The 16167-nt window shown below is 40.7% G+C and overlaps 1 protein-coding gene across 1 annotated transcript in view; it reads left to right on the top strand.

Moving 5' to 3' along the window:
* Positions 1-16167, top strand: part of GPR158 (G protein-coupled receptor 158) — a 195026-nt gene that overhangs the window by 141019 nt on the left and 37840 nt on the right. The window contains exon 6 of the mRNA XM_061997271.1: positions 677-786. Within this exon, the coding sequence (XP_061853255.1) occupies positions 677-786 (110 nt within the window). The remainder of the gene's footprint in view (positions 1-676; positions 787-16167) is intronic.

Below are 16167 nucleotides of genomic sequence, written 5' to 3'. Positions count from 1 at the left end.
GTCCTTGTGCATGCTGTTTGGTAGACAGAGCAAAAGGCCAGTAGGACCTTTCTGGTTTTGTGGTTAGAGAAATCTGTATGTGAATGCAAAGGTGGTGATGTGTAGGGAGGTTTGGTATAGCTTAGGGACAATATATGAGGAAGATTAAGAAAGCCAAATATGACACTGAGATGTTGAGGTTTTGGATAGAGAGAGACTAGTGCAATCATTTTTAGTGTGGCAGAGTAGTTGGCAGAGAAAAATGAGCAGCTATGGTTTTGCTAAGCTCATTAGAAGGAGTTACTTTGAAGTATAACCTAGTAAATAAAGTCCATCAAACCAGAATTGGACCAGCTGCATATTACTGGAATAGCTCAAGGAAAATGTCCTTGTCTGTTCTATCCTCTTCTCTGGGTACAGGTTTTCACTCGGTTAAGAAAAGTCAGTGGAACTGCATTTAAAAGTGTTGTCACTTCACAGTCTGTCACAGGGCTTTTGCCAGCTCCCTTCAAAAGGTGCCTATAACTGTGCCAGCTGGTTGATCTGATCATCCCAACACTTTACTAGAAAATCTAAATATACAGCAGTATGAGCTGAAATGTCTGCTGTTCTGTTTTGCAACCATTCTGCACTGGAATGAAGAACTACTTTTGCATTAAAGCAGTACTGAAGCTCTCTCTGTCTTTCTGTTCTATAGGTTGTCATTTTGTATTTTGAGCCAAGTGTATTTCGCTGTGTTCTCCTAAGATGGGTTCGTCTTCTGGGCTTTGCTACTGTTTATGGAACTGTGACGCTCAAGCTGCACAGGTATTTCACATGTTATTAATTTCCATCTCTGTGGGAGTGTGTGCAATCTGTGTGGATACTTAGATGGAAGGGCTACAAATATTATAAACCAGTGCCATTTCTGATTTTTGAAACTACTCTGATTTCTCCTCACTATTTCTGCTCAAATTTAGTGCTACTCATCCCATTAGAGATCTATGAATGCAGACAGGATTTGAGGAAAGATAAATATATCAGTCTCTAAATTGTGCAAGTACCCCATTTCACAGGAGGTGAATGTATTTTCCTTGAATATAGGAAAATCCTAAAGTCTTCCAAAGTTTCCCTGTGAAGTGTTCCTAGAGAGATGCATTGTAGAGACTGCGATGGTAGGTAAAACAGTACACTATGGTGTATATATTTTCTATGCTATGGCTCATAAGTCATACATTCTGTAAGTATTGATGCAAAGAGATGTGCAGTATATGTATATTGCTACTTGGTCATCTTCAGTGATGTAGGCTTACTCATGTTTTTGTCTTAATTGCATTACCGTGTTGGCATGTTAGAGAAGGTTTGATATTATGCCTGTAAACTGAATGAGAACTGAGAATACCTCATGTTTCACACTGCACCACTGGCTTGTCACATTTTAGGTGGAAACCTCCACTTTCCCATTGAAATACAGCCTCTTCTTGCAGCTCCCTTTTATTTGTGTCCCTGGTTACAAGTGTACATTTGGGCTGGTAAACTGTGACTGTATGTCTCACCACATCTCAGCATTGAAATTCATCCAGAAAATTCCACACCATTATGGTGTTTTCTGGGATGAGCAATTTCTGATGCAAAAAGTAAAACAACTAGACCACTGTAGAAAAGATAGAACTAGTGACTTGGCTTGAGTGGTTTGTTGTTTATAGCTCATTTATATAAAGAAATCGCCTAAGACTGTGGAAGACTCACATTGTCATTGCAGTTCTGCTATCCTAACAGGTTGTTTATATGATTTTACATGATGTGAGGAAGCAGGGCAGTTGATCTTCCATTTATATGCAGTGGGGACAGGCTGCAAAGTTGGGCAGAAAATGCCCTTCTGCTTTCTCATTCAGCTGTTTGGTGTTACTTGGCACCTGTACTAACAGGGTCAGCAAACATGATGAAGATTGAATAAGAAACCAAGAATGGACTACATCTCATCTTTGATCTGCACAAAACTAGGAAGGCTAGCAGTGGACTGGCCTTCAACAGGATAGCAGCCAGGAGGTTGCAGGAAGTGTTTGTTCTCCTTTACTCAGCATGACCATATCTGCAATGCTGTGTCCAGTTTTGGACTCTCCCAAGATATCAGTGAACTTGAGTGTGTTCAGTGAAAGGCCATCAAGATGCTCAGGGGTTGGAGCACTTGCCCTGCAAGGAGAGGCTTGTTCAGCCTGGAGAAGAGATGGTGTTGGAGGGACCTAACAGCAGCTGTCCAACACCTGCAAGGATGTTACTGAGAAGGTGGAGCCATGCTCCTTACAGCCATGTATATTGGGAGAACGAAGGACAATGACAAAATGGGAGATTTCAGCTTTATACAATATAAATTAACAACAGGGTCTATGTTATAGAGGGAAAGCATTTTCACTAGCAGGATAATTAAGCAATGCAACTGGTTGCCTGTGAGGTTGTGAATTTCCATACTTGGAGGTTTTCAAGAGCGAACTGAACAAAGCCCTGAGCAACCTGGTTTGGATTGCCTGTCGTGAGCACTGAGGTCATTCCAACTTTATTAATTTTACATTTCTTTGTGAAACTAGAAAAGAAAAGAAACACTATTTATTATATTAATCTAGAATTACATTCTTTAGGAATCTATCTCTGTTTCCCACCCAAGTGTCCTGATCATTCATTTCCTACATTCATGATTTTGTCATTTTTTCAGTACTGAACATTTCAGGGAATGTGCCTTGCAAAAGACTTAGTCAAGTTAGAAATATATTTTATTAAATACATTTGCAAGAGTTATGCTAATGAGGAATAATATGATGCTAGCAGAAATTTGGTAGAGATTTTTGGCAGAGTTAATTTAACCCACAATCGTTGCAGAGTTGAAGAATGGCTTACTGCAGATACCACAAATACTCAGGACAAGCACTGGTTCCAACCTGCAGGTAGCCTGTATCTTGCCTGGGAAGGATATTGATGGCCTCAAGGAGCTTGTGATTTTTCTGAGTTTAATGGGCAACTCAATATTGTGTAAAAGTAGCTACTAATGATAACCAGAAATTCTAAAGCTGTATTTCTCGGCAAATTAAGTGCTTGAGTAGCACTGGAGCATGATGGTTATTCAAAGCCAGGTAGGAGGCACTCTTGTTTCTTTGTGTCTTTTTTCCCCTCATAGCTCCCCAATTCTGAGGAGGTCTTTGAGGTTTTGTTAGGGTCAAGCATCAAGGAGAAATCAGAGAAGTCGACAGAAACAGATGCTTAAGGAAGAGTGAGAGAGCAGGGAAGTCATGCACTGATTCATTCTTTGAACACCCGTCACAGTCAGTTTCTGCAGTGCCTCATTGTAAATTGCCTGTTTCTTATTCATTCTGCATTTTAAAAATAATGAGCTGATGTTTATGGGGGTGGAAGGATGGAGGTAAGGAAATGAGCTTAATTTAAGAAATCTAGCTGTAGAGTCATGAACATACAACTCAGTATTTTCCTCAACAATTAATTCTTCCGTATTGGGTTTACGTGGCAAGGTTTTGGTAGCAGGGAGGCTACAGGGGTGGCTTCTGTGAGGAGTTGCCAGAAGCTTCCCCTGTGTCTGATGGAGCCAATGCCAGATGGCTCCAAGACAGATCCACTGTTGGCCAAGGCTGAACCCCTCAGCAATGGTGGTACTGGCTCTCTGGTAACATATTTAAGGAGGAGAAAAAGCTACTGTTCTATTGCAGCTGGAGAGAGGAGGGAGAATATGTGGAAGAGCTCAACAGACACCAAGGTCAGTGAAGAAGTAGAGACAGCTTGTACTCCAGGTACTGTAGCAAAGATTTCTCTTGGTGTAGCTTGTGGTGAGACAGACCCTGTCCCTGCAGCCATGGAGGCTGCAGTGGAGAAGAGATCCAGTTGCAGCCCATGGAGGGCCCCACGCAGGAGCAGATGGGTGCCTGAGAGAGGCTGTGACCCTGTGGGAAGCCCACACTAGAGCAAGCTCTGGGCAGGACCTCTGGACCTATAAGGAGAGAGGAGCTCTGATTGGAGCAGGTTTGCTGGCAGGACTTGTGTTCTCCTGGGCACCCACACGGGAACAAGTCACTTCCCAAAGGACTGCGCCCTGTGGAAGGGACCCACACTGGAGCAGCTCTTGGGAAGGATTCATGTTGGAGAAGTTCATGGAGGACTATCTCCTGTGTGAGGGACCCCACATTGGAGCAACAGTAGAGCATGAGGACTCCTCCCTCTGAGAAGGAAGAAGCAGCAGTGATGAACTGAAGGCAGCCCCTCTCCCTCCTCCTTTGCTGCTGGAGGGGAGGAGGTAGAGGAACTTGGTAGTAAAGTTAAGCCCAGGAATAAGGGAGAGGTAGGAAAAAGGTGTTTTAAGATTTGGTTTTATTTCTTATTATCTTACTCCAATTTGGTTGGTGAAAAATTAAACTAATTTCCCCAAGTCAAATGCATTTTGCTTGTGACAGTAATTGCTGAGTGATCTCCCTGTCATTATCTTGACCCACAAGCTTTTCATTGTGTTTTCTGTCCCCTGTCCAGCTGAGCAGAGTGATAGAGTGGCTTTGGTGGGTACCTGGTGTCCAGCCAGAGTCAACCCACCATGTCATCAAAATAATTCTCTCAAGAAATAACAGTGTTTCAGATTTAATCTTTTGTGTTTAAAAGAGCTGTTAATGTTCCATCTTTCAGTATATTTCTGTGAATGAAGAATCTCTGTGTCCTTTTTCAAGTCCTGTGTTTTATGAACAATTAATCTCATTATTTTTATTATTTTGTGATCTTCTACTGTCTTGGTGTCAGGATTAATACAGAATGCTTAATACTGGATCATAGCATAAGAATGGAAGAAAGCTATGGGTATATACATACAGACAAATATGTACTCAAGTGTATACATAAGATAAATGAAACCCATTCTGGGGGGTCTCTAGTTTATGGGAGTCACCATTTTTTAATGCTACTAAGAGAAAAAGAGGAGAATGGGGAAGTGGGGAGAATGAGAAGGTATGGAGAAGGTAATATTCCAGGTATGGAAAACAAGACAATGACATACAATGGCTTTTTTCTAAGTAGTGATGGTGGGACAGCATGCTAGTGGGAGGACAAGAAAATGCTAACACTATGAGACAATTCTGCACCTCATCTAAATGCTGTGCTCAGATTACATGACTGTGCTTGCCAACTGGTACAGTTGGAGCAAGCAGTGGTCCTTCCTACAGATCTTTGCAGGTGATAAAGAAAGAAGAGCAGTGTGGGTAGTGTGCAGTGCAGCATGTCGTGTGTCGTGGTTCAGTATCTTACAGAAGAGAAAAGTTGTGCTAGCAGAGAAACCAAAGAGAAGTTTGCTTTTTGAAGCAGTTGGGTGGAGGTGTACATTGATAGTGAGAACATGAAAGAGGAGGACATGGCATAGCCTCCTCTTGTAGATAGAGGGAGGGAGGGAGGAAGGAAGGATGGGTTCCATTTAGAAGTGGCTGGTTGGAATGTGCAGAAAGGACCTCAGCAGCTGGAGCTTGTACAGCTGGGTGGTCCCTAGGCCAGTATTTCACAGTTCATAGTGACAATAGAGAACAGTTCCATGGTGCCAATATTCCCCATGTTTCCTTGAAAAGGGGCACTAGTGATGAAACATTGCAGAGAGAAGTTCTTGGAGTAGTGGTTTCTGTATAACCTCAGGTTAGGTGGGCAAGGAAAGTGAAGTGGATGTTGGCTGTAGTGGGGAGCTGCCCTTCAATTTTGAACTGACTCAGGCTTTGTGGTTGTTTTGATTGAAGACTTCAGAAAAGTGGGAAACTTAATTTCTGCCAAATTATTTGCCTTTTTCTTATAGAAGGCAAGTGTAAAGTGGATTCAACCAGTTGTATTTTGCCACTGAAGGCAGTGATTGTTAAAAGGGAGGAAACTTGTTTTGGAGGCAGATGTTGCTGTTGCAGAAACACAGTGTCCTGAGCTCTGGTCTGACACTGCCTTGTAAGATTGGTTGCATTTTTACTGCTTTAACTTGACTGGCAGGATTAGGTGTTTGAGTCTTTTTGCAAGGTAGGAAAAGGGATGGTTAGTCAAGCTGTACAGATGGTTACGCTGTAGGAGCTTACTATAACCATTCTGGCTATTCGTCTTTCTCTTCACTGGAAATAGTGTATTTTAGCACCTGAGAAGTTTGATCTTTGTTATATTTGTGCAGCTCTGTTAATTTTTTAAATCTAGTTCCTGTGATCTCATGGTAAATGCTCAGGGATAGCTATTCCCATATATTATATTCCCACAAAATAAATTGCAGCATCAGCTGGGAGAAAGCAAAGTGACCTGTCACTGTGGACTCTCCTCTAAAGATCAGCCCTGCTGAATCCAATTTGCTGTGAACACTACGGGTGTATGTTATAGGATCTATTCCATACTTCTTTGTTGTGAAAGTTGCTATAAATCTTGCCCAGGCCCTGGAAAGAGAATTTGTCTCCTGCTTCTGAAAAATTTGTGGAACTATGTACAAAGAGTGATTTCCCCTCTCCTCCTCCTAAACGTGGGCAGGCTGCAACTTGAGTTAGAGTTGACTCCAAGACTCATAAAGTACTCTTGGGTGAAATAGCTCTTTGTAGGAACTGCGTTTGAATTAACATCTGAAACAGACATCAATTGATGTTAGCTTTGCCCAGTTACATAACAAATGTATAAATCAAAAATTTTCTTATCAACTTCAGTTCCTGATAATGCAAACAAAGCTCAGAGGCACCATATTTCTGTATCTCCCATGCAACCTCATGGAAAGAGGTTCAATGTGCATTTTTCCTGGTCCTCAACTGCTTTGTCTTAAGCAGGAGAAGGAAAGGGCTATGTGGTCAGGCACTAAGCTGCCATCAGAAAAGCATTACGTGCTATGTCTGGCACACAAGTCTGTGCAGATGCCTGGAGAGAGGGAGATGAAGATGTGAAGACATTTTTCTTGAAAGGGGAGAGACATCTGGTCTGAAGCCTTGGCTGAACATTGTTGCCTGAGCACTACTTATTATCATTGCAGGGTCAGGAAGAAAGGCAGCTGAACTTTTGAAAATAAACATCCTGCACTGGGAAGATACTTGTTTTGTACTGCCAGATTCTTTTCTACAGAGAATGTTGGCTTGAGAAAGTTCCAAAATTTGCCAGTGCTTGCCAGAGAAGGGCTCACAGCCATATTCATTTTGCTGGGGACTGCTGTAGCTCCATACCTCTTTGATGCTCTTGCAGCTGTAGCTCCCTGTTATGTGTCTTCAGCTTGTGTTCATGTGAGAGCTCCATGATGCTGCCTTGAATATCAGAGCCAGCAGCAGTGCAGAAACTGTAGGGATTAAAAAGGAGCCTTCCTGCATTACTTTCACCTCATTATCATCAGCTTCCTTTCTTCTAGTGATGATTCAGATGAGAGGTACATACCTAGTTTACAGCTAAGAGACATAGAGAAAAAAAAGGAAGACCTCAGGTACTTGCTGTATTTATTATGAATTTAATTAGGCAAAAGTAAACCTTCCAGAAATCAGAGCATCCCCATCCTCTTCCACAGCTTTTCCTGCATGTAGCTCATTTACCCATCTTTGCTTAAACAGGAAGGAAAGCAATGCATGGGAACACAGCATCAGTAGGTCCCTCTCTGCCTGCTGGCTGCTCCAATTGTACCTGGCTGCTGGGGCAGACTGAAAGGCTGGGAAATACAGTTTAGGGAGGAAGGGAGTTGGACTTGAGGCAAAACTGTATGCCCATACAGTAGGAGTTCATAAGGAACAAAGTTTCACACGTTAGACTGGTCATGGAAAAATCTGGTTTTATTGTTAGCATGTCTTAACCTAATTAATCCATTGCCTGAGTGTAATTCACTTCCCTTGCCTGCTGCAAAGCCATGCTAGTTTGTTTATTTATTTTTATGGTAAAAAAGCCCTGGGATTTAGGCAACAACTTAGAGACTTTAGTAAATTCCATATCACATTCCTGCATGTTGCACATTAGAGATGAAATTCCCATTTTTGTAGTTCTAAATTAAATGAGAGTCACATTTTGGTTTACTGTGGCTTTTTTTCCCCCCCAATAAAACCTTCATTATTAAAATCTTGTTTAGCTTTTTTGTATCCCTGCTATTCCCATGCCATAACTAGCCTTAACTAGACAGCCTAATGGTTCTGTTTCATATATCTGAATAAAATATCTCTTTTCATATGTATAAACTAATAAAATGTAGAACAACTGTTATAAAGACAGTGCAGAATTAATCTTGATGGAGCACAATGTAGAAGTGGGACTAATAAACATTATCTTTAAGCAAAAAAATCAGCAGCACATAAAGTACTTAAGATTATTACAGCACTGTGATCCTGAAAATGTTCTCATCCACATCCCTATTAATATTTAATTGATATAAAAATATTGTAGATACAGCTGTGCAGCTACACAGTTCCTTGGGCTTCTTTTTAATCACCTTCATACAGCATACATTCTGCTTTACCATAGTAGACCAAGTTTGGCTAGGAAAGTTCAAACAGAAGGTAAAGTATCTGGGGTTTTAATATTAAATTATATTGCTGTCATGATTAGGAAGAGAGAAAAAAAAACAAATAAGAATGTGTTGGAAGGCCCTCTGCAATGATCTACAGGTACCACAGGACCTTTCAGGTCTCTTTTGCTGGAGTGCAAGAGCACCATGGCAGACACTGGGGGAAAGGACTTGTTTTGCACATGGCATTACATGACAGCAGAGGGCGTCGGAACTGAAGCTGGAACCCATCCTGTCAGAGACCTTACCCAAGTCCAGGACCCCCTCAGGTAGCAAAACTTTGTGCTGTGGTGCAGTACAGAAGCATCTTCTTTCGAGGTAGGCATTCATTTGAGTCATGTAGCTCTACAGACTGAGTTTTGTCTCCTTACATGAGGACAGGATTGGTTGCTGTAATGAGGTATCTGCTGCCCAGCTGTCTGCTGGGTGGGATTATGGCATGAAAGAGAAACCTGAACTGAAATACTTGAGTTACAGGCTATTTGTGGAGGAGTGTGAAGAGGGAGTTAAGTATGTGACTCACACTCTGCTGGGGGCTGGTCACAGTTAAGTGGAAGCAGAGATTTGCAGATCACATATGCTAATTGTCAGTGAAAAATCATGACTGGAGGAGAGGCTTTTGGTGGGCTACTGTGAAGGATGCAGAGTAAACCTGACACTATTTGACATTTTTAGCTGCAATGAAGAATCCAGCACAAAATGGTTACTCATGAATTTTGTGGGTAACACAGAGCTTGGTGAAATGCTACATTTTGTTTCAGAAAGGATAGTGATGAAAACTAATCTTCATTGCTTGGTAACTTTGGCTTAGTCAAAGAGAGATTTGAATACAGCCAAAAAGGCAAATTGTAGTTAAAGAATAGTTAAACACACAGAATTGAGGAGAATAGGAATTTTAAGGGTTATCCATAGAGAACTGATTTTGTAGCTGGAGATGACATCTTTGAGATTAATACAAATGCATTATATCCTGGTCCTCAGATGCATTTTTAAAGAAGATGTACAACAGATGGATGTGGTTCAGAAAGGATTTCAAGGCTGGGAAGAGTGCTTGATACTGTGAAAGTTAATCTGTTTTTTAGCTCTGCAAGAAGACTGAGAGATGACTTCTTCTGTAGTGTATAAACAAGCAGGGAGAGAAAAAGTAGCCACAAAAGTCTCTTTAATCTATTGGGCTGAGGTTTAATAAGATCAGGGATCTGGCAGCCAAAGCCAGAGAAATTCAAATGAGCAATTTGACATAAATTCTTCTAAGAAGGGTGCTTTGCCATTGAAAAACATGACAAAGGGAATGAGATATTTTTTTGTACTACTTTTGGATCAAGACTGAATCCCTTCTGGGAAGACATTCTCTAGTTAAATATTGCTACAAATAATAAGAGTTTCTATAGAAAAATGTAATGATCTGTGATCATGCTTTATAATTTAGTGGTTAGTCCTATATTTGGCTTTTATTTTGTGAACATGCAATGGAAGTGATGGCATTCATGTTAACACGGATCTATTGAGAAATTAAGCATATTTATAAACTGAAACAACATCTTTATAGTTGTACTGCTTAATGGGATACATCAGCTGCTTTTAGTCTTGATCACTTACCCCAGTGCAGATCTTTGTCACTAGGGAAACTGGTTCCTTGACCACATATTCTCATATATTAGTTGTTCTTTCGTAGATTATTATGAAGGCCAAAAATTTATGCATTATGTTCTCACAAATAAAGCCTTTATCTGACCAGTGGTAATGAACCACTGATGACGTAAAACGCCTCATTGCCATGCTGCAACATGCACAGGGATAAAGCTTGTCAGAGTTATTCTCACCATTGCTTTCTGAAAGTGCTCTAAGAACTTTGTATGCAATGTATTAAATCCACGATCTGAACTGGAAAGGCCAAGACAACACTGCCTCAGCTGCCTGAAGTTCAGGAATACATAGTAGATCCTTCAGAAAGCTTCAGTGTTTATTAATTCAGTTGCAAGTATCAAGCTATTCCTTTTAGAACAAACCTGTAATGTTTTCATTTTAAAATTACCACCAAAAAAAGGTATTAAAAATGAGAACTCTTTTGCAATTGCTGAGTGTTACAGTAGAGCACACTGACTGGTTTTTCATGCAGCTGAGTTTTGGATTTTTCTGACTTGAGCACAATCTGTATGTAAGTGCAGGTTAGTTATATGTGGTTCAAGTTGGAACTTCTGTTTCTGGGTAAATCTAAAAATACTAACAATTAATAATCAGTGTAAAATTTCGAGTGCCTGTTTCTAATGTGTGAATTGAGTTAGCTAGCAGCACTGAGTTACTCAAGAGCCTCTGGGTGTCTTCCCAGCCATCATCATCATTGTGCTCTGGCAGTTTATAGCAGTGCAATCATGCTGCTGGAGACATGTTCTGCATTTGGCCTCAGCAAAAGCAACGTCTGTTATTTTTTCTGATATCTTCTTGAGGAAAACAGTCTCTCTCCCCCCTTCAGGGATTTCAGGGAGATGCTCCCTGTTCCTCCAGGTACCTTCCTCCCTGGGGAGGTTACAACTTCATGTGAATGCAGGGCTGCTGGTGGTGAAGCTCCTGCTGCTGGCAGCCTCTGCCTCAAGCACTGCAAAGAGTTGTTGAGAAGTGGCAGCCACTCTTGTGGCCACAAATCTGCCTATTTTTTTTTCTCCCTGCCTTTTTTATCTATCTATTAGTTCTCTCTGTCTCTGACATCAATTTTCACTAGTGCAGTTTTCTTGTTTTCAGCTTTCTGTTATAAAAAATACCAGGTAGCAGTGACCAGGGATTCACTGGTGCTGCCTTGTTGCTGTATGTAGGCCAGGGTTTTGACATTACTTTGACATCATTTTCTGCCACTCCATTGCAATACACGTTGGCATTACGTGTCTGAAATCATACTTCAGTTCAGACAGTGTAAATTCATGGTCTCTAAACAAGGGTCAATGACAGAAGGTACCACGGTGGTTTCACCAGGGCTAGTAAAAAAGGAGTTGATATGTATAAGCATGGAAGTGTTTGGTAAAATATCTATGACCTGTTTGTTTCCTGATGTTGCAATCAAATTTGTCTGCACATTTTTGAAGGTGTTCTCTTCTTCCACTTGTCTTGTCTTTCTAGTTTTGTCATGTGACAAGCTTTTAGAATATTTTCATGCTACTGTTTATATTTGTTTTATAAAGTTGTGTGCTGAGCTTTCTACTTGAAATTACTTTTTATTAAGCCATGTATTTGCTAGCTCTCCTATGTTTTCCTTCAGTCCACAAATGACCATCATATATGCCTTCTGACATATTTCTCTAGCACATCAGAGATCATTCTCTTGTTGGCTTTGAAGAAAACTCTTACTGCCAAGAGTCTTGAAACTGATAAAAGGACAGGAATTACACTATCCCAACCATCCCTTAGTTACTTTATGCAGGATGTTTCCTCAGCAGTAAGTCTGCCTCCTATCTTAGTCTGGACAGTTTGGGAAACTGTTTTGTAATTTTAAATCAGATTAACATAATCCATCTCTGGACTGTGCTCCTCTGCGCTTTTTCAAATGCTTTGGAGAATGTATCTGCAATGACCAAATTTCTTCCAAGTTTTTACTCAATTTGTAAATCATACTTTGCTAGTTGAGAAATGGCCTATGTGTTGCTCTGGGAACCTTGTAGGTGGTGACTGTCAGACTCTTTAGAAGTAGCAATTGATGGTGAGTATCAGCTGCCATTGGCCTCCAATGAATAAAAATCTATTATGCCTATGAAAAAGAGTCATTGAATGGTTTACCATTTGAATGTATTAAAATGAAGGGTTTTGCAAGGACATGTATAATGTAAGATGGTGTTCTGCTTGTGGCATTCTGGTATTTGTTTCTCTTTGTTCAGAATCCCTAGCTCTCATCAAACATACTTAGACCTTTGGACAACTGTTCAATAGTTCTTCCTGTACCAAAATGACACTTACATAGATTAATGGGCTTTGTGCTAACAAATGGCTTCTGTGTTTCTAACTGGAAATGCAGGCATGCCTAAGAGAATCAATATCTTGCATCGTGCATTGAAGTATGGTGCAGGAGTACAAACAAGTTCTGACACTTGATTTTCTCCCACAAGGTACAATGTCATGCAGATACCTGAGAGCACTTGAGCCCTGCAACCGTGTGCCAAACATAGAATAATAGATAAAATCATTTAGGTTGAAAAGGTTCTTCAAATCATCAAGACAAACTCTAAACCTATTACTAGCAGGTTCACCACTAAACCATATCCCTAAGTGCCATGTCTACACACCATTTAAATACCTCCAGGGATCATGACTCAATCATTTCCCTGGGCAGCCTGTTCCAGTGCTTGATCACCCTTTCAGGGAAGAATTTTTTCCTAATATCCATTCTAAACATCCCCTGGTACAACTTGAAGCAAAAAGCCAAACTCTTAAATACATATGATGTGAACATCTCACTAACATAATCATGGTGCTTCTGTCCTGATACTGGTGTGCTTTGTACTACAACAGCATCTTTGTGCCATGTCCCATAATGTCTGCTGAGTATTGCATGGTAGCCTCAGTATTTAGCCTAATCCATGTCCTCCAGGTTTTCCCTGCTTAGGGCATCCAAGTGTTTCTTTCACCTTACTGCTTGCATTTTAATCTTACAGGAGCAGTATTTGCACCCTTACCTAGTCTTTATTTTTGTTCTAGAGAACCAGAACTACCCAGTCCCTTACATGTTTGTCAGAGCAGCAAGACACTCTCACTCCAGTTGAGCTGTTGCCATATGGCATCATGAAACCACAGGTCATTTGGACTCCGACACTACTGTGTTCTGCCAGTATGTTCCTCGGTTGCCTGCTCCTTCCTTCTCCATAGGAAGGTATAGCTGAGCAAGACCAGGGCTGAGGTCTGCTTTTATTCCCATAATTCACACACATTTTTATTGGTAAAAGCTGTAAACTGAGTCTTTTCCAATTATCTATTTATCTATATGTAAATGATCACAGGATATTTTCTCACCACTTAACTCCAAACCTACACTTATTTTTCATTAGCTGTGCATTTACTTTGAGCACTAGACGTGATTTCAGGTGCCATTTTGGCTTGTCTGCCTTAAACCACTTTAAGGTTAATAGTATGATTCTAGGGCTCCCTAACTTTTGGAATGAACACAAGACTGTTGAGAATAGCAAAACTGAGTAAGCTGAAAGATATTGGAAATCAAAACTGGTGAAATGGGTTTTGTAGCTATCTTCTCAGATGGCAACAAGCATTTAAGCTTCGCTTGTTTTAGCCTGGATGCAGCCTTAGCACACTCAGATGTATGAAGAGATGTCAGCACACACTGCCCTGGAAAGCCTCAGGTCTGTCATCATGCATCTGCATTAGCATGCAACATCAGTCATCCATGTCATTTGCCAGGCTTGTCAGATGGGATACAGAAACCAAATGATGTATCTCAAGACTATTTTCAGTAAAGCAAACCGTGTTTTCTGTTGGCTTTGTCTCTGTGTTCAGTTAGACTGAGCTAATTTGGTTTATTTTTGTCTCCATCCCATATGAAACACCACATTTAAGCTATTTACTGTATTCTGGAGTCCAAATCTGTTTCTCATGTAACTAGCTCTTGTTACATGGATGTCACCAAGTCTCAATTTGGGTCAATGTCTGACTATGAGGAAGAAATGAATCTCATTAATTTCCTCCTTTTTTTTGCCTTTTTGTTTCTTTGGGTTATTTGGTTGCAAAGCAACATCATTGCCTGTGTACTTCTTATCATTATTTGATGCCTCTGACTGGAATATTCCTAGAATATTCCTAGAAGAGCAATTACTCTTCAAAATATGTGACCTCAAACTAGAGCTGGAGCTCTTCCTCCTTACTTCGTCTTTGCAGATTTGACAGAGCTTTGAGCTTGTTGCATTTTCTTCTCATTCTGCTCAGTTTACTTTGTCGTTGGTAGGGTTTCATTACTGCATGTGGGTAAACTGCCTGAGTCTGCTTCTTTTCCATCTTTTCCATTTGATTTCAGTGAGAATCCCAGAGTATTTATCTCATAGCAATAAACCTTTCCTCTTTCTTCCTGAAAATTGCGTCATTTCCATTAGCTCTCCTGTGTACTTGCTTAATGCTCTTTCAGAGTGGCAGAATGGTTTTAATTTAGTTTATTTTTAAATAGATTATTCTTGCTTTTCTAGCCTGGCTTAGAACCCTTGCTCTAACAACTAAACCTCTGACCGTAATTTAAACCATCTCTTTTTCATTGTTTTATGGTGAACACACAAACACCACTTTTCAGAGTTCTGCTTGTCAGGTGATGCTGTTTCTTCCTGTGCACATGAGAGGAAGCAGGGAAGATGAGAGTTAGTGTTTCTTGCAGCTGACTTTTTTACCTCAGATATTTTTTTGCAGGTTAACAAATGAACAGGATGTTTCATTTATTTATTGAAGCTGGATGTTGCATGGATAGATATATAACGCCCTGCAGGGAAGTTTGAGGATTGCATTACCCTCTTCATTAGAATGGGTGACACTGTTGTCTAGTAATAAATTTGGAAAATAAGAGTGGAAACTTGTATTTTCGTAGGCCCTTGAGAGCGGAATTTGTGATACTTTGGGGAATACTCAGTGAAAGCTCTGAAATAGTTCACAGAACAAGTTACCCGAAAGAATTTCCAATGCTAACTATACCTCTAATGCTCATACGCTTCTAAAGTGTATTAAACCTTAAAATTTAAGGTCTGAATTAAGCTTGTTGCAGAAAGTGTATTAAGAAAATATTAGTGAGCTCTGAATTTCTTACATCTATCAACATATCTGTATATTGGCTGCACAAAGATTACAGAATAACAGAGGACTCGAGGTTGACGTACATCTGGAGATGTCCATCCCACCTGCTCAAAGGTTTAGTCAGAGCAGTATGCTCAGAGCCATGTACAATCAGGGTCTCAATTTCTCTACAGCCTCTCTTGTCAATCTGTTCTGGTGTTTGAGCAGATCCACAAGAAGAAAAAGAAATAGATTGTTTTTCTTTAGTTTAAATAGAATTTCCTGGATTTCAGTTTGTGCCCATTGCCTCTCATCGTGTCACAAGGCTCCACTAAGAAGAGTCTGACTCCATCTTCTTTACTCCTTCCCATCATCTTGCCAAAAAGATATTTATATCTGTTGGTAAGATTCTCCTGAATCTTTTCTTCTCCTGGCTATACAGTCTCAACTGTCTCAGCCTCTCCCCTTATCAGAGATGCTCAAGTCTTTTAATTATCTTTGTGGTACTTGACTGAGCTCACCTCTACTATGTCAGTATCTCTCTTGTACCAGGGAGCCCAGAACTGGACACAGCACTCCAGATATAGCCTCAACAGTGTTGAGTAGAGGGATAGAGCCCTCTCCTTCAATTGTCTCATATAGTCCATGAGGCTGCTTGCCTCCTTTGCCACAAGAGTAGATTGCTGGCTCATGGCCAGTTTGATGTCCATCAGTATTCCCAAGTTGCCTTCTGCAAAGCTGCTTTCCAGTTGGCCTGTCAGCCTCCAGCATGTACTGCTGCAGGGGGTTATTCTTCCCCAGCTGCAGGACTTGACATTTCCCTTTGTTGGACTTTGAGATTCCTGTTTGCTCTTTTCTCCAGCCTATTCCATCTCTCTGAATGGCTGCAAAGCCATCTAGTCTCTCAGCCACTTCTCTTATTTTTGTACAATTTGCAGTCTTCTTGAAGGTGTACTCTGCTCCATTGT

The sequence above is a fragment of the Colius striatus genome, chromosome 5 (genome assembly GCF_028858725.1).
Source record: "Colius striatus isolate bColStr4 chromosome 5, bColStr4.1.hap1, whole genome shotgun sequence".
Taxonomy (NCBI): domain Eukaryota; kingdom Metazoa; phylum Chordata; class Aves; order Coliiformes; family Coliidae; genus Colius; species Colius striatus.
Note: the sequence above shows the minus strand (reverse complement) of the source record. Positions and strands in the feature narration are given on the sequence as shown.